The sequence below is a fragment of the Trachemys scripta genome, chromosome 7 (genome assembly GCF_013100865.1).
Source record: "Trachemys scripta elegans isolate TJP31775 chromosome 7, CAS_Tse_1.0, whole genome shotgun sequence".
In the NCBI taxonomy this organism is placed as follows: Eukaryota; Metazoa; Chordata; order Testudines; family Emydidae; genus Trachemys; species Trachemys scripta.
The window spans coordinates 85,617,896-85,645,742 of NC_048304.1; the positions used below are offsets into that span (position 1 = coordinate 85,617,896).

At 44.7% G+C, this 27,847-nt stretch overlaps 1 protein-coding gene across 3 annotated transcripts in view; it reads right to left on the reverse strand.

Moving 5' to 3' along the window:
• PALD1 (phosphatase domain containing paladin 1) overlaps positions 1-27,847 on the reverse strand; it is a 187,857-nt gene that overhangs the window by 45,121 nt on the left and 114,889 nt on the right. For all 3 annotated transcript variants that reach the window (XM_034775850.1, XM_034775851.1, XM_034775849.1), the window contains exon 18: positions 25,198-25,338. In XM_034775850.1, coding sequence (XP_034631741.1) covers positions 25,198-25,338 — 141 coding nt within the window. The remainder of the gene's footprint in view (positions 1-25,197; positions 25,339-27,847) is intronic.

Genomic DNA, 27,847 nt, shown 5'->3' on the forward strand with positions numbered 1-27,847 from the left:
AGTTCTGTAAGGTTTGTCATCAGCATGAGGTCAGGGAAGGGGAGGGGAGAAATTCAGCATGCACAAGGCTCGGGTTTAAGTTCTGCCAGGTCAAACTGCAGTAGATGGGTACCCACACTTATACCACCATATGCTCGTATCACCTAGGACAGCAATGAGAACCAATCTAACCTAAATTAAAGGCTATCAACTATGAGTGCACCATCTGGGTGCCCAGAAATCTCTTCTTGTCTTTCTTTTCCTATCCTGGGTACAGAATAAATATATGTCTTTACAGAATGACATCATCATCCACACTCACAGAAAATGCCAAAAGCACAAAAACTTGTTTGCAAGTGAACAAGCGCCAACAGAACTTGAAATGCATCTTGGAAACTCCCGGGTAACCCATCAAAGGATACTGGATGCCTCATGGGGACACTTAGATGAGGAAAACTTTACTTTCTGAAAATTTACTGCCAAAGCGAGTGGCAGGAGAGAAGAATCAAGATTAACAATCTGCTGTTTGCCTTGGTCACCATGAGAAATAGGCATGACTGTGGAGATCTGTTTCAACCCTGACATATCTAGAAGAAAGGTCTTTGCAGTGACAACTGCATGAGACTTAGCCAGCTCCACAATCCACATGACTCTCACCCTTTGGAAGTTGTGGGAAAATCTGATTTAATAAGAGCAAAAAGTTAGCTGCTATCACCCCGCCAACAAAGCTTCACTCTACGAACGCAGCTTAGAAGTGGACTGAAAAACATTTGAAAATAAACTGTTTAAGATACTAAATCAGTGAAGCAGGACATATTAGCAGGAGTGTTGCAAGCAAGACAATAAATAATTCTTCCGCTCTACTCCACGCTGATTAGGCTTCAACTGGAGTATTGTGTCCAGTTGTGAGAGCCACATTTCAGGAAAGATGTGGACAAATTGGAAAAAGTCCAGAGAAGAGCAACCAAAATGATTAATGGTCTAGAAAACATGACCTATGAGAGAAGATTGACAAAATTGGGTTTGTTTAGTCTGGAAAAGAGAAAACTGAGAGGGGACATGATAACAGTTTTCAAGTACATAAAAGGTTGTTACAAGGAGAAGGGAGAAAATTTGTTCTCTTTAACCTCTGAGGATAGAACAAGAAGCAATGGACTTAAATTGCAAAAAGGGCAGTTTTGGTTGGATATTAGAAAAAAAACTTCCAGTCAGGATGGTTAAGCACTGGAATAAGTTGCTTAGGGAGTTTGTGGAATCTCTAGCTTTGGAAATTTTTAAGAGCAGGTTAGACAAACACCTGTCAGGCATGGAGGTAATACTTAGTCCTGCCTTGAGTGCAGGGGACTGAACTAGAAGACCTTGAGATCCCTTCCAATCCTATGATTCTATGGGCAGACTTTATGTGGCATCTACAGTAGAGAAAACTGTGACTGGTGTCTGTAATGACCTGGTGACCGCACCTGAATCTGCGAGGGAGACAATTATAGTGACTGACCCAGATGTAGGAGGAAATGAAGTAGGACGTCGTATGCAAAAATCGAGAACTCAGAAGAGGGGAGGCCCAACAGTTTGAGGCTGGCTGTAGAGGAGAGCTGAGCCACAAGAATAGAATTAAGTCCTGTTCTAGGCCTCTGGAACAAAGGGCCAGGGAGGCAGTCTTGGGGCTGGTTTTCCGGAAGGAGAACAAGGAATTGAAGAGAACAATAGCAAACAGGAAGGCTCCTGTGGAGGAGCGCTGAGACAATGCCTGCAAGGAGCATGTAGAGCCTTAAAGAAAGCTGTCAGAGCCCCTAAAGGAGGAGGAAAGTGGAGGAAACCTGTTGTGAAGACGACGACAGGAGAAGGAGAAGTTCTATAGGGGCAGGAGAAAAGGTGAAGAAGCAGAAAACAGCAGTGGAACCTGAGGCGGCACAAGAATTATTAGTGTGGGTATTTGTTTTGAGACTTATTGTTACCTTTTGTTACCCCAGAAAGAGTTTGAACTTTAATGTGACTTGGCCAGAGGGCTGGGCTATGGAAGACCAAGACAGAGGCAGATGGCCTGGAAGAGGTACTGGAACTGAAGATATCTGCAACATCAAGCCCTGATGCAAGGGGGTCTCTAATGGTGAGTGCGCCCCATAAGTGTCCCATAAATAAGCAAGGCAGATTTATAATTGCAAGTATCTTTATATATTAAAACAAAATATTTACATTTATGTAAAAAAAAGTTTGAAAATTAGTTCCCACTGCCACGTACTGTAGCAAGACCTAATCTGGATGCCACATTTCCTTAAAACCATTAAATGGCATTGCTAACAAAGAATCCATTCTTGCCTGGTAGTTACAGCTGTAGACAGAGTCAGGACTCCTAAATTCTAATTGTAGTTCTAACATTGACTTGTGTCACTGAATGACCCTGGGCAAGTCACTGATCTCTTTCTACCTCTAAAATGAGGACAGCAATATGACATTAAATAAATAGTGATATGGGAATAATTAGTGAACACTTGGAAAGTGCTTTTAAATTTTCAGGTGAAAAGTACAAGATGTGAGATAGGTATTAGCTATGAACAACCTCCAGAGGTTAGGAAGTAAAGGCAATGAAAAAGTAGAGTTCTTAGATACCTCCTATGGTTGTAGGTGACACCTAGATCTTGAGCTCAACTCAAGAACTTTCATAACTCTGATCATATTGTTATTAACACTCTTAGGTTCACCTTTAAATGGACTCCTTCCAGGATGGGAGGCCCAATGACATGTGATGCCACTGCAGGATGCCCAAGCACCAGCACCAGTGCAGTGACCTACACAAGGGAACACCTGAGAGTTCCTATTAATCCAGCTGTTACTTAGTCACGTAAAGGAACACTATCAAGTCATCCTCTGTGGTGAATATTCTGTGGATAAAGCTCTTCTCCCCTCCTCCCCCCGTTTTACCCGGATGTTTTGCTTTGAACTCAGTTCCTCCAGATCTGAGTAATTAAAAAAAAAAAAAAAAAATCACATATCATCCTCCCTACACCCTCATGTAGGGAGGGTCTACATACAAAGCTATTGAGATGCACAGTGGTATATGGACTATCTGCCTAGAACTGTGTGGCATATGGTGAGTGATAATTGATGTGCAGGTAAGTGCGTGCCTTTAACTTGTTCAGAGTTGGAGAAATTAATTTGGGTCGAAAAACAACGAGAGGGGCACTGATTAGATGATCAGTGCTAAAGCTGGACATAACACGTGAGGTCTGAGGCATTTTGGTTGTGTCTCACTTTAATGAAAAGCCTGTCTCTCCCCAGGGAGAGATGTTTAGACACATGACCTGTAAAATGATATCTTAGCTTGCGACTGATGCCCTCCATAGATAAAACGCCAGTCTGCTCTCATCCTTCACTGTAGCCATAGTCCAAAGTGTAAATTCATGGAGCTCATTTACTTATAGAGCACTAAAACAGAAACCTAACAAGCTGCCCAGAGTTGTGGCTGTGGCTCAAGTGAGCAGAGAGAGGATGAAGGGAAGGGAGCTCAAAGGGCAGTGGTTGCTGTGGTCTGGGAACCGGCTGCAGGAGAAGTTTGCTAAAAGATGCTGATGAAGGGAGCTCTTTCAGTTCCAAATCCTCTTGGTCCCCCCTCACTCATTCAAGGTCTGTGCTTGTTTGCTGAAGGAGAGTCTACTCTACAGATGTCGGTCTCTTCCCCTGCACTGGGTTTAGGCGGTTCCTCAAATTGAAATAATCAGAAAACAAAGAGACATGGTGGGTGAGGCAATATCTTTTATTGGACCATTAGAAGTTGGTCCGGTAAAAAACATTCTCACCCACCTTGTCTCTCTAATATCCTGGGACAAACACAGCTACAACAACACTGCAGAAAACAAAGAGGAAACTTAAAATCAATTTTTAAAGGTGAATGGATGATTTTTCTTCTACTTCCGTCTCTTTGTCTGCCTTGCTGTGTTTTACCTGCCAAGTTACTGTGATGTAAAAAGAGGCCTGTTTCAGCAAGCACTGCTGAAGGGACTGAGTGGGTCATAGGATTTTAATGAGATAAAACAATCTTTAATTCCTAGGTTGCCAGTGCAAATCCAGGATGATAGAAATGAAGTGTCACTACCTTCTGATGGCAGTTCAAAGGCCTACATGGAGTGTTTGGCAATCACAGTGCAGTACACAGTGAACAAACATCACAAACATTGCTATAATGGGCAACTTTGTTGGCAGTCTCCACAGACAGGCCAAGGATTTACGGGTCCTGGAGACTGAACACCCTTTCATGCTGAGAGATGGCCCTTCTGGGTCAGGCTTCAAGAAGGAGAGGTTACTTACCAGGGCCGCCCGGGGGGGGGGGGGGGGGGGTGCAAGTGGGGCAATTTGCCCCAGGCTCCGCGGGGGCCCCCACAAGAGTTTTTCAGGGCCCCTGGAACGGGGTCCTTCACTCGCTCCAGGGGCCCCGGAAAACTCTCGCGGGGCCCGGGACCCCAGAGCTTCTTCCGCTTCGGGTCTTCGGCAGCAGTTCGGCGGCGGGGGGTCCTTCCACTCCAGGACCCGCCACCGAATTGCCGGGTCTTCAGCGGTAATTCGGTGGCGGGGGCGCCCTGCCGCCAAAGACCCCAGACCCCCTGAATCCTCTGGGCGGCCCTGTTACTTACTTGCACAATAACTTGAGTTCTTCAAGATGTGTCCCCTCTGGGTGCTTTATGTCAGGATATGCGCATGCCCATGAGATCCTGATCAGACTTTTGTCAGAAGTGTCTGTAGGTCCATGCCCGCACCCCAGTCATCCGTGTACCCCAATATGAGGGTATTCAATGAAGGGCGGATGTGCCGCCTCTCCAGTTCCTTCTCAACCACAGAAGTCTCAAGAAAGACTCCAAAGCAGTGGCAAAGGAGGGTAATTAGTGGTGCACCCATAGGGACATATCTTGAACTCATGTTACTGTACAAGGTAATTAACCTCTCCTCCTTTGAGTAGCACCCCTAGGGGTGCACCATTTCAGGAGATTCCCAAGCAGTACCTCCATCCCGGAGAAGGGTGCCAAGGAAGTGGATTCACTACAGATCATAGGACAGCGACACTAAAGGTCATGTCAGTCTTGGAAGTGGGCACAAGAACATAATGCTGGTAAAAATGTGTGTGACAAAGATCAGGTGGCTCCCCTGAAGATGTCTGAAATGGGTACATTTTTGAGAAGGACTACAAAGGTAGACTGAGCCCTGGTGGAATGAGCAATACCTCTGGGAGGGAGATAAACTCTTGAGCTTCGTAGCATGACAGGACCTACAACCTGTTTGGACAGTCTTTGGGTGGAGATTGGATGTCCCTTCATTCATTCTGCAATAGAAATGAAGTGGCCAGGGGAAACTTGAAAGGGCCTAGACCTATTGAGGTAAAAGGCAGTGAAGTCATATTTAGCCATCAGGGATTGATAACTAGCCACTCTGAACTGCAAGGAGGCCAGTAGTAAGAACATAAGAATGGCCATACTGGATCAGAACAATGGTCCGTCTAGCCCAGTATCCTGGCTGGCTGGCGCCAGATGCTTCAGAGCGAATGACCAGAACTGGACAATCATCGAGTCATCCATCCTGTGATCCAGTCCCAGCTTCTGGCAGTCAAGAGGTTTAGGGACACCCAGCGCATGGGGTCGCACCCCTGACCATCTTGGCTAATAGCCTTTTGTGGACCTATCCTCCATGAACTTATCTAATCCTTTTTCTGAACCTAGATCATTTTGCTATGAGCTCCTTCAGTGTGATCCTCTAGGGAGGGAGACTAGAAGGTGGAGGAACCACATACAGACACCTTTGAATCAGATGAGGAATCATTCTCTGTATCCATAGGGGAAGTCATTGATGTAGGTACCAGTTGTCAGGTTGGTAACTGGCCCCAGGAGGAGACCTGCACTTGCCTTGGTACCAAAGATAGAAAGGGAGGCTGGTGAGACAGTGCCAGAGACAGTTGTAATCGTATCTGCTGGACCTGTCTCTCAGAGCCCTCAAAAGAATGTATGGGACTGTGTTGGTAACAGAGGGGGAATCTCCAAAGAAACAGACGGAGGGTACGAAGTCTCTGTGAAGTTCGTCGGTACCATAAGGTAGTGAGTCTCAGCATCTGTTAATAACAGTGATTTGGGCTCTTTGAGGATTCAAAGATATTTGCGTGATAGGAGCCTGGACAGTACTGGTGACCCTGGCTATTGTTCTTAGGGAGTAAGAATACTGGCTGGTACAAGATACTGTACCAAAATAGGTACAGTATCCTTTTCTATTCTTGCTAGGGAAGATGGTACAGAGGAGGACCTCGCCTTGGTACAGGCTTTCAGAGGCAATGAGTCAGGTGCCGACATTGTGGCTGCTCTAGATTGCCTCTCAGTACATGCTACGGTCTCCTTAGGTAGGTATCCTGGCTGCAGTGCCAGAGGGAATGGGAGCTTCAGTAGTACCTGTATCAAGACATGAGACCTCCTGAGATCCAGACTTAGGAGGTGACTTTCCCCTTTTCTAGTCTTGTTCTGGAGAATGGAGTCTTTTCTTCCTCTTGGAAGGTCTGGGGACTACCCCAGAGCGCCAAGGTCTTTGCTTACCGCTGAAACAGAGGTGATCGGTGGAATTGACATATAGGAGGTTGACTCAGACCCCATGGGTCTCAGAGAGCACTCCATAAGTAGAACTTGGTCTGTCCTCCCTCTTTTTTAGATTTGCTTTTAAATCCTAAACAAATTTTACATTTAGAGGGAATGTGGGTTTCTCCCAAGCAGCAGGGGTAGCTTGAATATCTGTTGCTGAGAGGAAAGGATCTGTGGCAAGTCAGGCAAGGTTTGAAGCCTGGAGATCTTGGGCATAACCCACACTCGAGGCTGTGGATATGGCCTGGAGGAAAAAATTTTTGCAAGGGCCCAAAATAAGCAAAGAAGAAAAAAGTGGACAGAACCCTTCAAAGCACAAACTTGTTCTAGTAACAGAAAACAAAGAAATAACGAAGGAAAAATCTAAAAGGAAAAGGTTAAGAAAGCGAGGTGTAGCAAACTTCATGACTCAACTGAAGGATACCACAATGCTCCAACCCAAGCCACAGATGGTTGAGAAGGAACTAGAATGGAAGCAGGTCTGCCCCTCTCTCTATACCCTTATACTGGGGGCACAGATGTGGACCTGCAGTCACTGCTGATAAAAATCTCCGGTCAACGGCGCACAGGCACATGCATATCCTGACAAGGAGCACCTATAGGGACACTACTTGGGGTGTGCATGTAGTCACTCTCTGGAAATACAGTGCAAAATACTGACCCTTTGGAATTCAATGCCAGTTTTGCCATTGATTTCACTGCTACCATTTCACATACAGTCTTTTTTCATTTTATATTTATATTGAGAACTTGAGTCTGCAGGGCTGTATTCTTACAGGCTACAACCCTGTATTCTTCTCCTGGTCCCTCTCCTCTGGCTGTGCAAAAATAGATGGAAATATCCCTGATTAGAGATTTGGGGTAGCAAGAACAATCGTGACAAGATTTGGAAATATAAAAGTGCCATGGAAAAAAATTGGACACTAATAAAAGTAGGAGAATCTCTAGGGCGTGATAGTGCATTGAGTTCTCTGCCTATCAGTACCTATCTTGTTTTTCTATCAGGGTGTTAGGGTAAATTGGGTGTAGCTGGGTAGGAAACAGGATACACACAGAAATTCCCGTGTGTTTGCAATTACCGCCACGCTTCAGCAAGAAGTGCAAAGAAGTCACTCAAGGTGCTGTCTAATGGTCCTCCAACAAAAACTGGTTCCAGTGACTGAAAAATAACCTTACACACATTAGGAAAATCACACAATTCCCCACACCCTTCAGCCAGGGGGAAGAGAATTGCAAAAGAAAAAGATATACAGTCATAAATAAGTATCAGGGGGTAGCCGTGTTAGTCTGTATCTACAAAAACAACAAGGAGTCTGGTGGCACCTTAAAGACTAACAGATTTATTTGGGCATAAGCTTTCGTGGATAAAAACCTGACTTTTGAAGATGCATCTGAAGTGAGGTTTTTACCCACAAAAGCTTATGCCCAAATAAATCTGTTAGTCATAAATAAGCAACTGTACACTATGTCTGTGCTCTAAAAGGCTGAGACAATAGCATTTCATATCTATATTAGAGATCAACATACACACAAGATATAAAGTATATACAGCATAACATATATGAAGGGAGGGAAAGAGGAGGACAGAGAGGGGGGAAAAAACTAAAAGACTGACCAAAATTAACCAAGGCAAGGAAAGGTTTTCACCTTGTCTCCATCTTCCCTTGTTGTGTGCCTGTGCTCTGAATGGGCAGTGGTAGTTTCAGAAGAGCAATGGGTGATTTTTACCTATGAGATATGCAGCAATATCTGGGCAAAATCAGCTAATCTGAATGTTCCCAATGGACAGCATTTAGGAAGCCATGGAAAAAATGACTAGTCTAAAAATGAATATATATGACAAGTGCTGGTCACTTGACTGATCTTGATCATTTATAATGAAAATGGAAAAGGGGGATGGGATTTTCAACGGAATTAAAGGCGTTAAGCATCCAAACCGGATTGAAATTCAATGGGATTGGGGTGCCTCTCTCTCCACCTCCTTTGAAAATCCCAGCCTAGATTAGGACACCATTTCCTCTTTCAAACTTTTCTTTTTACTGGAGCTGTATTGTTTGTTACTATTCTTGCTCTATTTCTTCTTCTTTTATTCAAGTAAACTTAAGTGTACTTAGCCTAATGCCTGTAATCTAATCCTTGTTTTAGCATACAGTGCTCAAAAGTTAAAATAGTCTCAAATGGGTAATGTAAACTAAGAAAATTATTCTCAACAATAAAGAGTCTGGTTCCAAAGACCCAGAGAAGTCTGAAATATCCCATTAAAGATGAAGATTTTAATAAGCCAAGACCTACGCACAGGATCCTTTGTTGTTTCCACTCCCCACCCCTCATTTATATCACTAACACCAAAAACAGACCAGGGAACAGGATGTCAGTGATGTCATCAACTGGGGTAGGGGAAATGTGTTGTAGTAACTATGGAAGATAAGCAGGGAACTGATTAGCCATAATTTTGTTTCAATTTTACATATTTGTAATTATATCTAAACAAATATTCTATTAATAGGGAATCTGTTTACTTAAGTATAGATTGGGCATTTCAAAGAGATTGTCAAGGACACCCATAGCCTGGGATGGACACTGTTTTTTCCCCTCTAGTTTAGAATAAATCAAAAATAAATAAATTGGGATCAAACACAGTTTAATTCATGTTTTTAAACAAAGCTACATTATTCTGTTGGGGTTTCTTTAAGGCAGGTTATGGATTGTTAACAATTCTGAGGACCAAATTCTCTATTTGGTTACACCGGTGCAAAACCAGAAAGTCTCTACTGAAATCAACTGAGTTACTACAGATTTACACCAGTGTACGCAACAGCAGAATTTGGCTCAGAGGGTCCTGTCTGCAGTGCTCAGTAGTACAATAGATGAACTTTCAAGAACAAAGAGAAGAGAGCTACACATCCCAGGGGGAAGAATTCCTACAATTTATTAAAAATTAATAAGACTCTGGGAGGAAAAAACAGGGTGTCCCAGACAGCTGCAAAAAATGCAGGACATGCATTTTATGTCCTCATGTCTAACCATTCTTTCAGCCTTTTAAAACCATTTTAGATTTGCTAGAAGATGACCTGTCACCCTGCCCCTTTCTGAAACACTAGGGTTACACTTCTCGCTAACACAAGTAGCAGGAAGCCATTACTGAACCAGAATCTATAAGATCCTTCCCCACTCTCCCCCAACCTGTGGGCCCCCACATTCTGTCACGCTAAAGTACTTAAGATGAAGTATAGCCCAAGTTTGTTACCAGCTATCAAGATAAAATGTTGATGACAGCCTCTCCTGAGAGCAATAGATCTTCTATGTAACTTCACACCTGATACTGCTGAAAACCTTGACATGAGTTAGAATTTATTTAATACTTAAACTGGTATCTCAAAAGCTTTTTCAAAATAATTATTTAAAAAGGGAGGAAGAGAGAGAGACTAAAATTGCACATTCAAAGCCAAGATATAGTGTGTGCCTGCTCAGGCTTCAGCTTCAGACTCGGGTGGTGGGGCTCAGGGCCCCGGGGCTTCTGCTCCACACGGCAGGGCTTGAACTTTCTGCCCTGGGCTTCAGCAAGACCCTGCTTGGCAGACCCACTGAAACCTCCTCAAGGCCCCCCAGGGGGCGCCAGACCCCTGGTTGAGAAGTGCTGCCTTATCTCACTGTTCAGAGAGGCCCCTCCTAGTCTCTTCAATCAGATGAATGATGATGAGACCCTTCAAGAGTAATAAGAAGCAGAAGGGTGGGAGAGAGAGTTTAAAGGAGGGGAGATGATGATGATCCTGAGATCAGAGATAATGATCTCCAGTTCCCACTCTTGGTGGGAAGAAGCATTCAGAAGGGATTCAAAAAGACAGTTACATTTTCCATAACTGGTGTTTGAGATGTGTTGCTCATGTCCCTTCCATATTAGGTGTGTGTGCTCGCCACATGCACCGGTGCTGGAAGTTTTCCCCTCAGCATTATCCGTAGATAACCAGCTCTAGAACCCTCTGGACTGGCGCCAGCATGGTGTGGTATAAAGGGGGCCGCTGGCTTCCCCCATCCTCAGTTTGTTGTTTCTGGAAACTCCGACAATGGGGAACGAGGGCAGGTCATGGAATGGACATGAGCAATACATCTCGAAGAACACCACTTACGGAAAAGGTAACTGTCTTTTCTTCTTCGAGTGCTTGCTCATATCCATTCCATATTAGATGACTCCAAAGCAGCACCCCTGGAGGTGGGTAGGAGTTCATGGATGTGTAGATTGTAGCACAGCTCTGCCGAACCTAGCATCGTCCCTGGCCTGCTGAGTGATGGCATAATGAGCGGTAAACATGTGGACAGAGGACCACGTTGCGGCTCTACAGATATTCTGGATACGGATTTGTGCCAGGAAGGCTGCCAAAGATGCCTGTACTCTCGTCAAGAGGCTCTGACAATCAGCGGCAGCGGAACTCCCGCCAGGTGGTAACAAGTCCTTATCCATGAGGCAATCCAACTGGAGATCCTCTGCGAGGACACCAGGTGACCCTTCATCCTATCTGCTGTAGGGATGAAGAGCTGAGTTGATTTATGAAAAGGCTTGGTACGCTCTAAGTAGAAAGCTAAGACCCTCCGGACGTTCAGGGCGTGAAGACACTTCTCTTCACTGGTCTTGTGCGGTTTGGGACAGAACATCAGGAGGATGGTGTCCTGGTTCATATGGAAGGTGGAGACCACCTTCGGCAGGAAGATCAGGTTGGGCCGCAACCGAATCTTATCTTTGTAGAAGACCATGTACGGAGGTTCTGAGGTCAAGGCTTTAATCTCAGAGACCCGTCTTGCCAACCTCACTGCCATGAGGAATGCGACCTTCCATAACAGGTGGGAAAAGGAGCAGGAACTCAGCGGCTCAAAGGACAGACCAGTGAGCCTTGAGAGGACCAAGTTAAGATCCTACTGCGAGACGGGAGCCCATACCTGTGGGAAGAGTCTCTCCAGCTCTCTCGGGAATCTGACCATGTCATATCATGGGAAAACACCGTTTGTCCTTGGATCACTGGGTGAAAAGCAGAGATGGCTGCGAGACACGCTCTAATGGAAGTGTGTGCCAGGCCCTTGTTCCTCAAATGGAGCAGTTAGACCAGGACAGCCTGTATGGAGGAACGCAAGGGAGAGATGCCCTATTCTGATGCCCAGCAGGAAAACCTTGTCCATTTGGCCAGGTAAGTCAGTCTGGTTGAGGGCTTCCTACTTTCCAGGAGGACCTGTTGGACTCCTTCCAAACAGGTCCACTCCTCCAGGTTCAGCCAGGCAGAATCTACACAGAGAGGTGGAGGGACCTGAGGTTGGGGTGTAAGAGCCGACCATGGCCCTGTGACAGCAGGTCTGGTCGGTTGGGCAGGGGCCAATGAGGGGCCGCTGACAGGCTCATGAGCATGCCGAACCAGTGCTGCTGGTGAGGCCACGCTGGGTGATCATGACAATCTGCGCCCTGTCTCTCTTGATCTTTGCCAAGGCCCTGCTGATGAGTGGAATCGGAGGGCCTGTTCTGTCTGGTAGCGAACAGGCCCACTTGGGGAGTTTCCTATCTTTGGGGGATCATGCAAGCTACCCCTGGGATGGAGCGACCACTCGTGGTGAGAGGAGAATTCCCTGCTGAGCTGGTCTGCCAGCATATTCCTGACACCAGGAAGGTGACAAGCTTCCAGATCGACCTCGTGGCTGATGCAGAAGCCCCATAGACAGAGCGCCTCCTGACAGAGAGCCGACAAGCGCGCTCCCCCTTGCCTGTTCATGTAGAACATTGAGGCTGCGTTGTCTGTCAGGACTTGTACCACCCTGCCCAACAGGTGGGGCAAGAAGACTCCGCACGCCAGCCAGACTGCTCGGAACTCTTTGACGTTTATGTGCAACGGCACTTCATCCGAGAACCACATCCCCTGAGTCTGGAAAATGCCGATGTGTGTCACCCAGCCGAGCCCGAAGCGTCCGACACCAACTCTATGGAGTGGGGAGGGTTGTCCAACGGAATCCCTTCCAGGACTGTTCTGCAGTCTGTCAACCACCGCAGCGAGGTAAGTATCACCTGGGGGATGGTAATGACCTTTTCCAGGGGGTCTCGGGACTGGGAATAGACCATCACCAGCCACTGTTGCAGGGGCTGCATCTGGAGCCTGGCATGGCGGACCACGTAAGTGCACACTGTCATATGGCCCAACAGGTGCAGACAGACCCTGGCTGTAGTCAGAGGGAACGCGGAGACTTCCGCGATAGGTTCGTCATCGTGTGGAACCTTTCCAGAGGCAGGAATGTTCTGGTGCAAGTCAAGTTGAGGACCACTCCGATTAACTATATCCTCTGCACTGGCACTAACATCGACTTTCTCGTTTACCAGTAGGCCCAGAGACTGGCATGTGGCTTGAAGCACCATGACATCCCTTTGGACTTGAGCCCTGGAGCTGCCCTTGACAAGCCAGTCGTCGAGGTACGGGTAGATCTGGATACCCCGGCGCCTGAGGTAAGCTGCTACCACTGACATGCACTTGGTAAACACCCTCGGTGCTGTTGCCAGGCCAAATGGGAAGACTGCAAACTGGTAGTGGTGGGGCCCCACTGTAAACTGGTACTTTCAACATACTACTTCTCTTAATACAAAGGGCATGAACGTGTGCTCCTGCTGTGTGCAATTATCAGTCAGGGTCCAGGAGAGATACAGGCTCTAAGCCAATCCCTCTCAAGAAACACTAACAATACACTTAGACTGTGGAGGTCCATAGAGCTGAATGTCCATGACCATACTGTACAGCTTTATTCCAGGCAGCAAAGAGCACCACATGGTTTTTACTGTTCTGGGGTAGCCAAGTTAATCGTGGGCAACTGTGCATGACTGTCTGTGGCAGGGCTGTGACTGCTTTTGACCTCAAGTCCAATCTTCACAGCTCGATGTGCAGGGACTTTGTTTCTGAGGTGGGCAGCATGACCAAAAGGGGCCATGCCAGCAGTAGCCAGTGATGACTTCAATCCTCACTAGGCCAGTTTTCAATGATACATCCCTATTACAGATAGGCACCAATTCAATGGCGTAACAGAGGATGTAAGCAACCCAGCAGAGGGACCATGTCTTTGTGTGTGTTCACACAGCACTCAGCACAGTGGGGCCCTGATCCTGCCTGGAGGCAGCTGAGCCCCCGTTCACACAGAAGCAGGAAGAGCTGCATGTAAAAGGATCCCACTGTGCATGGTTCCACAGGGAACAATCTGGCTGTGTGAATTTTATTTTATTTTTTTAATTTGGGAAAGTCTCTGCTGTGAACCTGAGAGATCACAAGTGAAGCGAGTTTGGAGATAAGATTCCATGCTTCCGTGTGCTCTTGCAATTGAGTATCATCTTTCTCACAACACACAAGCCAGTCTCTAGGGAAGTTCTTGGCATTTAGCGATATCAGTGGGTTGGTTTATGCTGAGCAGCATCTTCTGGAATCTGTATATTTTACAGTGTTGGCATTGTACATTTTAAAAAGCTAATATTGCAGAATTCTGCAAACATTCATCCAGGAAAACAATACAGCAGCAATAAAATTCATTTCAATTACATATGGGCTTCAAATCAACCTGCCACTTTGGAAACATCTGGATACAAATCAAACTTGTTGGCCTCACTTGTTAGCCTGAGGCCAACACAGAGTACAGTATTCCTATTAGATAAAATACAGAAGGGATGTATATGCCTTTTCCATCTGTGCTCGCTGCTGCCTGGAAATGAATGACAAAAACTGAATACAGGAGGACAGCATACAAATTTTCACCTCACTAAAGACAACCAAACATTTATTGCACTTTTGTAAATTTCAGATTATTTTATCTCGAAGTCAGTGCTGAGTGTTCACCCTATTCACATGCATGAGAAATCAAACTGCCTTGGTCTCTCACCCATTTCACATGGGGTTCGTCATAGGTTGGCAACGAACTTAATCCAAGTAAAGATTAGTACAGTACAGCAAGAAATTACAACTCACTGAAGTTCAGACACAATAAGGGAACACAAGGAACTTGCTGTACAAAAGAGAAAGAATACCCCGCTCATTTTAATGATTCACTGCAGTCTAAATTATGGTTGCACTGGAGCTAGATACAGCTGCCGTAAGAAAAACCTCTAGAATATAAAATAACTTAGTAGTGAGCAGTCCATTTTTTACTCTTAAGTATCTATAAAGGGTACAGTGCAGTAGAACTAAACAGAAGTTGCATGTGGATCCTTCAATCTCTCTCTTTCATTTATGTCAGTTCGTTTTACAAATGTGATTTTAAACAGCTACAGATATAAGGTCCATGTGGGACTGAACAGTCCAAGTCCAACTCATGCACTGCTTGCTTTTGATTGGGAGCCCAGAGGGTTACATAAATCAAGAGTCAAATTGACAAGAAGCCGAGAACATTATTGGGTGATTATATTTTATTCTTCCAGTCAATTGTTCTTGGTTGTTAATTGAAAACAATAATTTGATCGCAGCTGTACTGTGGAAAAAATAAAACCCAACCCACAACCACAGCACCCCAACAGAAACTGCCACTGGCAAGCAAGTGTGATTCAGCGGGGGTTACTGCTGTGACCTTGCATCCTCAACTGCAGTCATTCACATCAGCTCTTACCAACAGTGTTAATCTAGCAAGTTAACGGAGTCAATTGGAGATTTGCCATCAAGTTCTACAGGATCAGGAATGGACTGTAAATCATTGTCACAGATCTGGCTTGTTTTACTGTTCATAACTAGGGACCTACCAATTTCATAGCCATGAAAAACGTGTGTCAGTCTGTGAAATAAGCCTTTCCCCGTGAAATCCAATCTCCCATTCTGCTGGAAGTGCCCCAGCCGGGGGCTCATAGCTGCTAGTCTGGGCTGGGTGGGGAGGGACAGGACTTGTCCTTCCCCTGCATGGCCACTCTTGGTGGGGAGATCAGACCCATCTCCAGAGGCAGTGCAGAAGTGAGGGTGGTACAGGGGGCCCCCAAATTGGCCAGGGCCCCTGGTCATGGGCCTAATCCCCATTGGCCGGGACTAGCAGTCCCTGGCAGCACGGGGAAGATCGGATCCACCTCCAGCTCTAGGAACCTCCTCCAGCTCCGGGAAGCTCCAGGGAAGCTGCCTTCAGAGCCTCGTTCTGAAGGTAGCACAGAAGGGACGGTGGCAATCCCATGACCCCCCCTACAACAGCTTTGCAAACCCCCCCCACAATCCTCTTTTGGGTCGGGACACCCACGATTACAACACCACAAAATTTCTGAGGTAAACATCTGAAATTGTAAAACTGACTACTTTTAAAACCCTCTGGCCATTAAATTGACAAAAATGGACTGTAAATTTCGTAGGGCCCTAGTCATTACATATCAGTGAATTATCATGGAAAAGAATATTTTCTCTGCAAACACCTCATGCCCCTCTACCCCAAACCATCCTTACAAATGGCCATGAACGTAAAGCCCTTCTTCCAGCAAATGAACCAGTTAAAAAAAAAATCTGTTTCATATTGTCACATCTATAATTCATTCATAAGCTCGGTCATTCTAGTTGTCCTGTAAAACGCTTAGCACACATCTGGACACTGAAAAATAGTACTCAAGTATTTATAGAGCATCAATCAATAAGCACTAACTGTTCCCGCTATCTCACCTCCAACCAACCAACAGAAAATGGAACAAAGCAACCAAATAAATCTTAAACAAACAAATCAAGAAAAGGAAAACGAGTGTAATGCCAAGGGAGAGCAGTGAACTCAGGGCTCCATCGGAGAGAGGACCAACATGCAATCTCTTTTTCACATACCAAGAGCAGAAATGTACACAGATGCAGAATGCTGTACTTTCAGTCTGCACAGTAGAAGAGGATTATGGGCTCTTGGTGGGCAGAAGGAATAAAGGAATGCACAGCAATGCCACAATCCTGATTAGTAACTGTAAAATTTGGACACCACATTGGGCAAAACTCCAGGTCTCTCTTATGAAAGCAGTGTGTAAGCCTCACCACAGTAACATAGATAATTTAATTACTGTTGCTGCTCTTTATGGCATTTTGAATTTGTTGTTTGGAACCAGTGTGAGAACATTTAAAACATCTGATCACAAACAGACAAGAGGTTTTCCAGCCCCAGCATTGCCCTGCCAAGGTGTCGTTCTTTCTATTGGAAGGATTTGTTCGAAAGGGCACGGCCCACAAGCACCTCTAATAGATTTTGCCCTGTTTCGTGTCACTGTGAAAGGGAACAGCTTAGGGAATCAAAAAAGCAATTGGATGGATAGCTGAGCACCAGAGAAGAAAAGTGTCACACTGAAGCCTTGTGTACACTAGGAAAATGTGAACCATTTTATTACACCATTGCTGCTCCATTGGTGCTAACATGGGGGAGCTGTAGTGTAGGCAGGGCATAGATGGTTTTTGAACCATGTTGTCTAATCCTGTGCAGGAATTTTCCTAGCATGGATAAGGACCCAGTGCCCCGAATATAAGGCCCAGAAGCTCTTAGTGCAACTGGCTGGGGGAGGGGAACATGCTTTCATAGAATATCAGGGTTGGAAGGGACCTCAGGAGGTCATCTAGTCCAACCCTCCTGCTCAAAGCAGGACCAATCCCCAAGTTTTGCCCCAGATCCCTAAATGGCCCCCTCAAGGATTGAACTCACAACCCTGGGTTTAGTAGGCTAATGCTCAAACCACTGAGCTATCCCTCCTCCTTTATGCCACCTTTATAGTCTCCCAGTCCTGGGTTGATCACCACTGTAAACCAAAGGCGTCTCTATACTGATCAAAACTTTGCAACTCACACCCAGCTTTGCTTTAGATAGAGGAGGAGGAGGAGGGGAATTTACCTGTTTACGTTTCAGTAATTAATACACAAAAGCTTATTAATCTTTAGAAACATATTCAAACTGTGGTGTTTTCCTTCTAAGGCTGAAGATTTCCCATCCACCATATCCTTTTAGAAGAACAAGAAACAAAATGGGCTCTTGGTTGACACCTTTTCTTCACGTAAAAACTGTCCCATTCCATCCCATTAAATTATGCCTGCACTGTGTCTTTGCATGGCACCAACATTTAACAGACTCCGCTGATAACAATGAACCCTAGATGTAAAGAACAGGAGCAAGGGGAGATTTAGATAAATCCCAGGCCTTGAACTTAATGGTCCACAGCTTTGGTAAAAATGCAGCAGGATTTTTGAGTAGACTTCCAATAGGGTTAGGACAAGTAGCTCCAACCTAGGCCAGCTTGACTGGAAAATCTTTTCTTGGCTTGTGAGAACTTCAAAAATACTAGGCTGGTGGTTTTGAACCATCCAGTACACAAAGACAACCTCAATGGAATTCAAGAAGAGCTTGGCATTCAAAAAGCTGTGGGTATTTTCTAAATAAACTTTCTATTTGAGGGTAGTTTTAATTAAAACCCAGCAGGTACTACAGGCCCTGTTCGTTTTAATGCCTACTTTTATATAGTGTTTTGAAACCTAAGTGAAGCTTCTATGCAAATAGTAATAGTAATTCCACCCTTGCAGTTATAAAAATAGGGTGAAGTGAAGTAAGCTAATATTCAGTCACGTGCCACCTGGGAATTTCATTCACCTGCTGAGGGGCTTATTCAACAGCAAGTTGTGTCCCAGCCAAATAAACCCATTAATAACTCCCCTCAGAGGGCTCAGAGCTGTAAATACTGATCTTGGCATCATTTCATGCAATGGAAGGAATTAAAAATTATAAACAAAATGGGGGGAGGGAAGAAAAATATATTTTTTCTATCATACATGCATTTACTCTACGATCTCCTTACTAGACACCTTTCAGGAGAGTCCTCCTACAAGAGTGTCCTGTCAGTAGTTCAGGTAAGCAGTAAGAAGAACACATATATAATTGATCCCATGGATACAATTAAAATCCCTAAAATTCTTCCATGCCCTTCCACATATAAGGCAGAATGTCTGGTGGCCTCAGTCAACTGTTTTATAAATGCCATAGTCACATGGTGAATGGATCTATGTGGCATGTTGAGCACCAAGGAGGAATGAACAATCTTTCCCCCCCCACACACTAGATTTATGAAAAATCTGAGACAGAATCAGGGAAAAGCAGCCTTGTGTTCTGCGTGCAAAGGAGAAACAAGACTAAATCCCTTTCTGCTGAGAGTAGTTTGTGTAAAATAACTGACCTCAACTCGTCTTTGAACTCATGTCTTCTCAGCGCACTATCACATTTAGTGCCACAAGGACTCATCAGGAGGACAGAGTTGGCCTACAGAGCAGATGGCATCCGAGGAATCTCTGCACACCAAACTAACCAAGCACTCTCAATCTGGTGGTGGTGGCACATAGTCCAGCAGGGGACCAGGATTTTAAACAATGGCTCGATTCTCACTTCAAGGAGTTTAGAGACTTTTCTGTATCAGGGAGACCTTTAAAAATAAACACATGATCTGGAAGGCAGAGTTAGTGGTGAAGGCCTCAGCCTCTCAGGAGCAGAGCGTCAGACCATGTCATTGGAAAGGGACTTTTCGCTAGCTTTAGAATCATAGAAGTGTAGGACTGGAAGGGACCTCAAGAGGTATTCTAGTCCAGTCCCCTGCACTCAAGGCAGGACTAAGTATGTAATCTTGTAATGTAATCTTGCATTTGACTGAAGACTTCAATGTCACTGTAGTTTTTTCATTCTTATTATATCCATTCATTGAACAAGTATCTCATCTATTCTGAATGTGTGCACTCTATCATGCAAGTTGAATACATAAATACAACTCCCATCAATTCAATGGGAGTCGAATGTATATATCCAAGGGCAGAACTGGATAAATAGTGAGGGACAGTGATTCAATTTTGGTACTCTTTAAATAAGCAGAAAGATGTTTATGACAAAAAAGACATTGTGTAACATTGTTCATCGGAACAAATTTCAGAACTTAAAAATATTTTAGTACTTATTGTTTATAAAAATCCCTTGTACGCTTACAACTGAAATCTGTTTGCTTTCCATAGTGCACGGGTGCTTAGCTTGTTATTGTAGGGTTGCTTACAACTCCTGAGCTCCTGGAACTGATTTATTAAAAATGTACACACAGAGAAAACTCTTCCAAAGCCTCAAAATGAGAGCTGAAATCGTGTTTAAAAAATCCAACTCCTCAAATGGGCCACCCAACTCCACTAGATATGGAATGGATGGTTGGGCAAATACTCACCATGTGCATTCTGCAATCCCTGGCAACTCTGTAAAAATATAGAGGATTTTTTATATGTAAGCCCTCCACCCAATAATGCCAAATTACCTACACTTAACATGGGGCTATCAGGGAGAAAGTAGCATGTAGTGCTTCAGAACCAACAATCTGAAGTAACTCAGAGTCTTTGGGTTATTGCTGCTTGGTAGGTTACAGACTTATGGGCACTTTACTGCTTCTGCTACTATTATTATTGCCATCAATTCTGGTTTAATCACTGGGGATTTTAATGCCTGGGAAAGCACTCAGTTTTATATGGGCCCTTTAGAATAGTTTAAAATATATAACCTAAACCATGTCCTTTTCAATTTACATATTCCCCCTCTTCTCCCATTTCCTTTCCCACAGATGCTTCACCCATTCTCATTAGAGAACGGGGTTTCCATCGGTTCTTGTAACTCCCTCTTCCCCTCTGAAGATGTAAGGTTGATACTGGGTGGAGAGGAGATGTGTGCATGGAAGATGACTACATAGTTATAAGAACACGAGCCCCAGTTAAATAAACCTATCAGTCTGACAGCTGCAGAGAGAGAGCTGTGTGCATGAGACCAGGAGAAAGAGGAGGGATAAAGCCCCATTGTTTTGTATCCAGAGACTGTGGCAGGCACTTTAACAGGGTCAAAGGGGCCACATCTGGCTACAATCAGATCTCTGATACCAGTTAGAAAGAACATGGGGGGGGGGGGGAGACGGCAAGGGAAGGGATCTGACATCCCTGTGATTGAGGGTTTTGGTAAGAGCAGATTTAGCAAGAGAAGGGTGGAGATAACTATAGCACCAACTTGTCCCTTTGGGGATTTTTTTTTAAGCAAATAATGGTTGAGGGTTTGAAGCATGGACTTGTATTTCCCCTTAGCCTCTCACTGACCTGCAGAACTGAGAAGGGGAGCTTTGTGCCAATGTTGTGGGAAGGCTCAGAGACTGCAGTTTGGCTTTTGGTAGGTAATTTAAAGGGCACTCACACTCACGTAAAAGACAAAACCAAAATATCTATGGCGTTTTTATACTGGGCTAGGGCAGGGCTTTTTCTCCGCAGCTTGGAACCCATTTACTCTGGTGAACAGAATATATTGCAGGGCTGAAAACTTCATTCCCGCCTCAGTCTCAGCCTTCTCTGACCCTTGCGTGAAACAACTGCCATTCAAAAGTGCAAAGAAAGTGAAAATGCACTGATTGCAGCACATCTCCAGTTTGGAGCAGGAGGAGGGTTAGTTCAAACAAGGTTTAAGAGAGATCCTCACTTACATGATCTTTTGCATGAGGTGTTTGAATGGACACTGTCTCTTTGGGGGAGAGGGGGTTAAACGCCTTTACCGGTGTTTTTTTGAGCATGTCTACGCTTTGAGCTGAAGATCTGATTCCCAGCTTCAGGAGACACACCTGCACTAGCTCTCATCAAGTTACTGCATTAAAAATTGAATGTAGCTGCAACAGCACAAGCAGCCCCAAATGCCCACCTAGCCTCTCTGATGGGCCTGTACTCAGGGCTGTGAACCCCTCCTGCTGCTTGTTCTGCCACAGCTACACTCTGTTTTTACCATACTAGCTTGATGACAGCTAGCATGAGCATGTCTCCCCAAGCTGGGAATCACACTACCAGCTCCAAGGGTAGACATATCAGTAGTGTAGCTTCTCATTTGGGGAATACAGAGTTTCATAGAATCATAGAATATCAGAGTTGGAAGGGACCTCAAGAGGTCATCTAGTCCAACCCCCTGCTCAAAGCAGGACCAATTCCCAACTAAATCATCCCAGCCAGGGCTTTGTCAAGCCGGGCCTTAAAAACCTCCAAGGAAGGAGACTCCACCACCTCCCTAGGTAATGCATTCCAGTGTTTCACCACCCTCCTAGTGAAATAGTTTTTCCTGATATCCAACCTGGACCTCCCCCACTGCAACTTGAGACCATTGCTCCTTGTTCTGTCATCTGCCACCACTGAGTTTAGGATAGGTTAAAAGAAGAACAGGAGTACTTGTGGCACGTTAGAGACTAACAAATTTAAATTTGTCTCTAAGGTGCCACAAGTACTCCTGTTCTTCTTTTTGCGGATACAGACTAACACGGCTGCTACTCTGAAACCTGTCATTAGGATAGGTTAGTTTACCCACTCTTTTTTTTTTTTTTTTTTAAACCACTACACCAGAGACATACCCTAAGAGTACCGTGGATAATTAAAAATAGAGGGAAAAATAATCATGAAAATTCACTTTTCACCACTTTGCTATTTGTTTACTTTTCTGATTTAACTTAACTTAGAAGCTAGTCAAGCTGATTTTGTTTCCAATAAGTTTCACTTTCCAGTTCTCCTGTACAAACACATGGCTGCAGAGCTTAAGTTGCAAATACTGCAGGGGAATGTTTCAATCGACACATTCTGAACAACCTTTATTTGATTTTTGTTTTTTAAAATCAAGAGACTATTTCCATCAATATTAAATTATAATTAAAGAAATATGTAATACACTAAACCTCTACCTTGGGCCTTACCCATCTGACCGTTTCATTTTAATGCCCATGAGGCACACTTATTATTTTGGGAGGTTTCTGCTTTCCATTTTCAAAAACACCACGTAGAATCGGGTTGATCTGAGGTCACTGGAAAGAGGACTCTTTCACTAGATATGGGACAAGACTACCTGCAAGAACACAGGGCTTATGTCCCCTTTCCTGTATTTACATTTCATGCTAATATGGAAAAGCTGCGAGACTAAAAGCTAAAGCACAGAGCACCAGCACTGTAATAAGGAAAGGGACTTCAAATCTGTGCATACTAACCAAAAACAGCACTACCAGCAAATACTTTTTTAAAAGTATTTCAACTTGAGCTGTAAAACTCTTTTAAAAGTTGTTCACGTTTCTTCCACGGTCAGTTCTGCTCTTTTTCTATATGGCAAAACGTGACCCTCCTACTTCGCCTGCTCTCCCGCACATGTTTCTAAAGGAACTTAAACTTCACATGCCTTTTATGTTTACTTTCTTATTTATGCACTAGCATCCTGGATTATAGCAGCAAGCTTCTTGGAATTTATTAGCTAATTGCTGCTGTAGAGTCAACTGTGGAAGGAGCAAAACTTGCGATTCTTGCTTTGGTCCTACATAGTGCATTAAAATAGTTCTCAGCTGCAAAGTCAACGATTCACTTTTTCAAGTTATATTTAGAAGTCAGAACATTTTAAGGCAAGTCAAATTTTGGGCCTAACCAACTTGGCAAAACTCCTTTCACATTTTGGCTTATATGTTCCAGGAGAATTACAAAAAACAACCCCATAGCTTTTAAAAGTATCCACTGAAAAGGTTCTTATTTTACTGTTCTACCATCCACCATCATTACCCCACAAAAGCTTACATTTAACCCTCAACCCAGGAATTGGCCAGCTGCTGGCATCTTCTGCCCAGTGAGTACAACTCAACCAGCCGGGTAAGTGGAATGCTCATCCAGCATGAAATGCACTGTTCTATAAAGGGAAGGGGGCAGAACCTCAATGACATTCCAGTTCTGATGCTGAATTACAGTGCAGCTGCAAAAGGATGCCAGCTATCCCCTTTCTGCTTCTCAGGATAGACCACACAAGTAGGGGCCAGTATAGTGTGCAAAGGAACTGACGAGAGCCACAGCCCTCTCGGGTTTTGTGGCTCAGGCACCAACTAGCAACGAAATTTGAATTTCATCCATCTCACAGGCCTTGGTTTTTGCTAAGGGGTCGGGAGAGTGGGAGTCGGATTTTCCCAGACAGGGTTATAAAATAAATAAATAAATAAATAAATAAATATTTTTAAATTGGTTTATATTGGGTCTGTCAGTCCAGACAATGTCTCCTTTATAGACTGGCCTCCCCAGCTGTATACACTTTGGAGTTGAATACAAGAAAATGGAAGCTGCAGGGTTTGTTGCTAAGCTTAGTTTTGTGACTATTTTCTATGCTAGTTTCTCTCATTTCTATGCTAGTTCCAGAGATTACAATGAAAATACACAGTATACAGTATCCTGTGAGCATGTTCCTTAAGATTCCTTAACATGCACACACTCTATTGCTCATGGCAAGAAATAGCCTGTTAATATTCAGAACTATTTATGTAAATTCATTGGCAGAAGCTAGATGACACTATGGGACACTGAAAGTGGCAAGGGAGTAGTGTGAATGGGCTCTGATGGGAGTCCCCAAAGCATTACTTGGCTTTGACAGGTGCCTGCCATACAGGTTCTTCAGAGAGGGCAATGTAAAAGCAGAGACAGAAGGAAATCAGAGGTCTCCGACAGGTATTGGGAAACTCCTGGGTACCCTCCCCACACACACAGTCCTCCTTCCACCACCTCCCCACCACCACCTCGACAACCCACATTAAAAGACAAGTTATTCAACTTCAAGAATAAAATGAGTAAGTGACCATAACTCTAGTACCAGAATGCAGACAGAAAAGAGCACATTTGCCACCTGCTGGCTGAAAGTAGGAAGTGCCCTTTTTGTCTTGAACGCAAATCAGTACCATGATACAACTGATTTAATCCAAAAAAAAAAAAAAAATCGATGAACTTGTGATCAAAAGCTAATCAGTCCCACTATGCCTGGAGTCATATGTACATCTATCAGTCCTTCTCATTTATCAAGTATCTCTCTGGAAGTCATCCTTTTGCGTTTTATTAGGGTTTGGTTCAAACTTCCTTTGCCCACCACCTCCCTCCATGATCAAACCCCTGCCACCACTGAAACATACAATACACGGTAAAAATAAAATGCTCTGCTAGAGGTTGTGACATTTGGGCACAGTGCAGGAATACCATCCTTAGCAAGTGCTTAAGAGACATACTTTTAGAGATGACTGCAATGAATAACAAACTAGCACAGGGAATAAGGCTCAAACCATCTGCAGAAGCAGTGTGTTTTGAAAGCAGATTTTCTTTTTCAAATATTTACCCATAAGACAATAAACAGACACTGGTCAGAGTTACAGCAGCAGCTCTGGGTTTTTGCCACGAAGTGATAGCACCATTGTAGCAGCTTTTACGATACCGCTTTGGCCAGTGAAGAAAAATGAAAAAGCAGAGAGTACGGGTGCCAACACGTCACAGCTGAAGGAGGTGCAGGGATCTTTCTAGTAATGCACCAAAAAGCTTTGCTGTAATAAATAAGCAACAAAACAGCATTTTGACAGGACACACAGGCTCTTGAAGAAGCCACAGTGCTATGTTAAAAAACCTTTTGGAGCAGGGACCATGCCTTTGTGTTTCTACAGCACCAAGCACAATAGGACTCAGGAGTCTCCTGTAATATAAATACCAAACAGCAAATGAAACTAGGCAGCTATCTAGACCATTAATCAAAGTGTCTGCACTTCCCATTTACAGGAGAGTTAACAAATAAATATGGAATGAAAAGAGTTAATCTGGGAAGCAATATGACTGGTCGCACTCACCTGTCTGTAGGTGCATATGATGATTTCTCTCAGGTGATAATGCATAGGTGTCATGGTCTCACTCACGGTATCCAGTGCCATATCTACCTCCTTCTTCATTCTGTGCCCCTCTGGTAAAAGCTGCACCACCTTCATCACCACCTGGGAGATGAGAGTAGTAACTGACTTCATTCCAAAACTTACGCACTTTGAGGAGCACAAAATAGACAGGACTATTCCAGGTTGTGCTCCCAAATCTATCCGCTTGCAGCCATCTGTTGTCTCTTGTATTATACATATACTGTAAGATCTGTGGGATAGGGGATCACCTTTTTGTTATGTGTTTGTACAGCGCCTTGTACAGCAGAGTCCTGGTCTGTGACCGGGGCTTCTAAGCACTACGGTAATACAAATAATCACCACCACCCCGAAAGCACGTAAGGCTAGATTCTCGCCCACCGTCTGGCCCCTTTGTTCCTTACAAGCAGACCAAAGAGGCCACCTAGTGGCCAACTCAGAATTCCTTTGGAGTGGGATGAGAGAGAGAGGAATGCTGGGAGCTCTCAGCTGGTGTCAAGCTAGCACAGCGGGCTCTTACCAAGACCACGGCTGGAGCTGTGCAGAGTAGAGAAATTAGGGATCCACAACTGGCACTCTGACAGCACGCACGCACCCTCACCCACCTTGAGCATATCTTGGTGTAGGAGAAAAGCTGTCCTCTACAGAGCTGCTCTGCCTTAGTAAGCTCCCGTTAGCATAAACACCTAGTTAAACCAGTGCTGGGGCTTCCTCACTGTATTCCCCACTCCCACACGCTCCTTGCCCCCTGAAATGCTTTAGACAAGCTGGACTGCACTCTCTAAATCTGGAGGAGCCCGTTGAGACACTGCACCCAATATTCTTCATAGAGATATTATTATATGCTTATGACATAGTTATGATGTGATTTATGCAAGATAGGTCATGTGGGAGGTCATTGGAAAGGTTCTGATTTGCTGAATAGGATTATCCTCTTTGTATGCAAGTATTATTTTTGTATCTGAAGTTAGGAATGTTGACTGTATATCTGTATTACAAATAAGTGTTTAAACTTGGGGAACACCCATTAGACAAGACGCTTTCATTCTGAATAGCTGGATGAGGAAGGGCCATTAGGAAAACAATAGGCCATAGGAGAAGCTTATCTCCCACCCGGGAGCCTTCCTGAGAGCCCTACAAACAGCCTCGAGTAATGGCTTGTGTGACACTACAAGGACATGTGACCAGGTCACCTGGTGCTGGTCTCCATCTTGGGATATCAGTATTTTTCCACTGACTGGTGTGGGAGCCAAGCTTTGAAACAAAGGGTTCCCGCCATATGCAAAAGCTACATAAGGCAGGGGAGTGACATTATCATGGGTCTTCACTGACTCCCCACCGAAAGAGACTCCTGAAGACACCTAAGGAACAAAGACATACACATGCTATTATCTAATAGCATAGTAACTATCACCTCTGCCCTGAAACCCAAAGTGCCGATTACATACTCATTCCTTTTAAAGTCACTGACGGACAGACCTGCTCCCACTCAATTCAACTGGAATTTTAACAGTGTGCGCTATTAGGATGGGATTAATGCTAATAAACTGCTACAACAACACAGACAGAGCATATTGCCAAACAGCCGTGTCTGACTATCATCTGTACAGTGACTGCATAATATGTAGATCCATGAACTCTGACTGGCTACAACCCCTCAGAGCTTATCAGACAGTTGCTACAAACTATCTGTCTATCCTAGATACTTATATGGCTCTCATTATCATACAATCTGAGCACCTCCCTGTCTTTAACATATTTATCCTCCTCACACCCATGTGAGGTAGGGAACTACTACCCAATCTCCAAGAAAAGGGTGGACTCTCTCTCTCTCTCCAAATCAAGCCCGGATGCCCTTCTGGAGGACATGTTTGGTCAAACAGTTAATGGGCTCAGTTTACAGGTAACTGGGTAGAATCTAGGGCCTGTGTTATCCAGGTGGTCAGATTGGATGACCTTATTGTCTCTTCTGGCCTTAAAATCTATGACTATCACCCCCATTTTGCAGACTTTACAGAGAGACTCTGGCTTGTCCAAGATCACCTAGGGAGTCTGTGGCAAAGCAGGAAATTGAACCCAGGTCCCGGCCCAGTGACCAGCTGCCCACAGACCACTCTTCTTCCCTCAGCACACATGGCCACCTCCGTTTCTTGGTTCAACCAAGCAGAACCTTGAAGATGCTAGGACGCACTTCAAGAGTTTCTCTGTTAAAAAAAAAAACCCGCAAACTCAATTCCATCTCAAAACCAGCTACTTTGATATGGCTTCAGAACAGGAGCAGCAACAGCTTGTGTAGTGGGGCAGTTGCCATGCTCCTGGAAAAGGCTAGGCTGATTGGGGAAGCAGCCACAGCTGGCCCTATAAAAGGACTGTGAGTCAGGAGCTGAGTCAGTCTCTTTCTTGCTCTGGAGAGAGAAGAACCTGGCTGCCCGGGAGCTCAGAGTACTGGGAATAGAGTAGTGCTGGGGAAAGGCAAGAGGAGCTGGGGAACTCTGGCCTGGCAACTCCCCAGGCTGCAGGCCTTGGGAAAGGCCAAAGCAGGTACTGGGGTTGCAGAGGCTGCAGCCCGGGGTTAGGCAGAGGCAACTGGTCC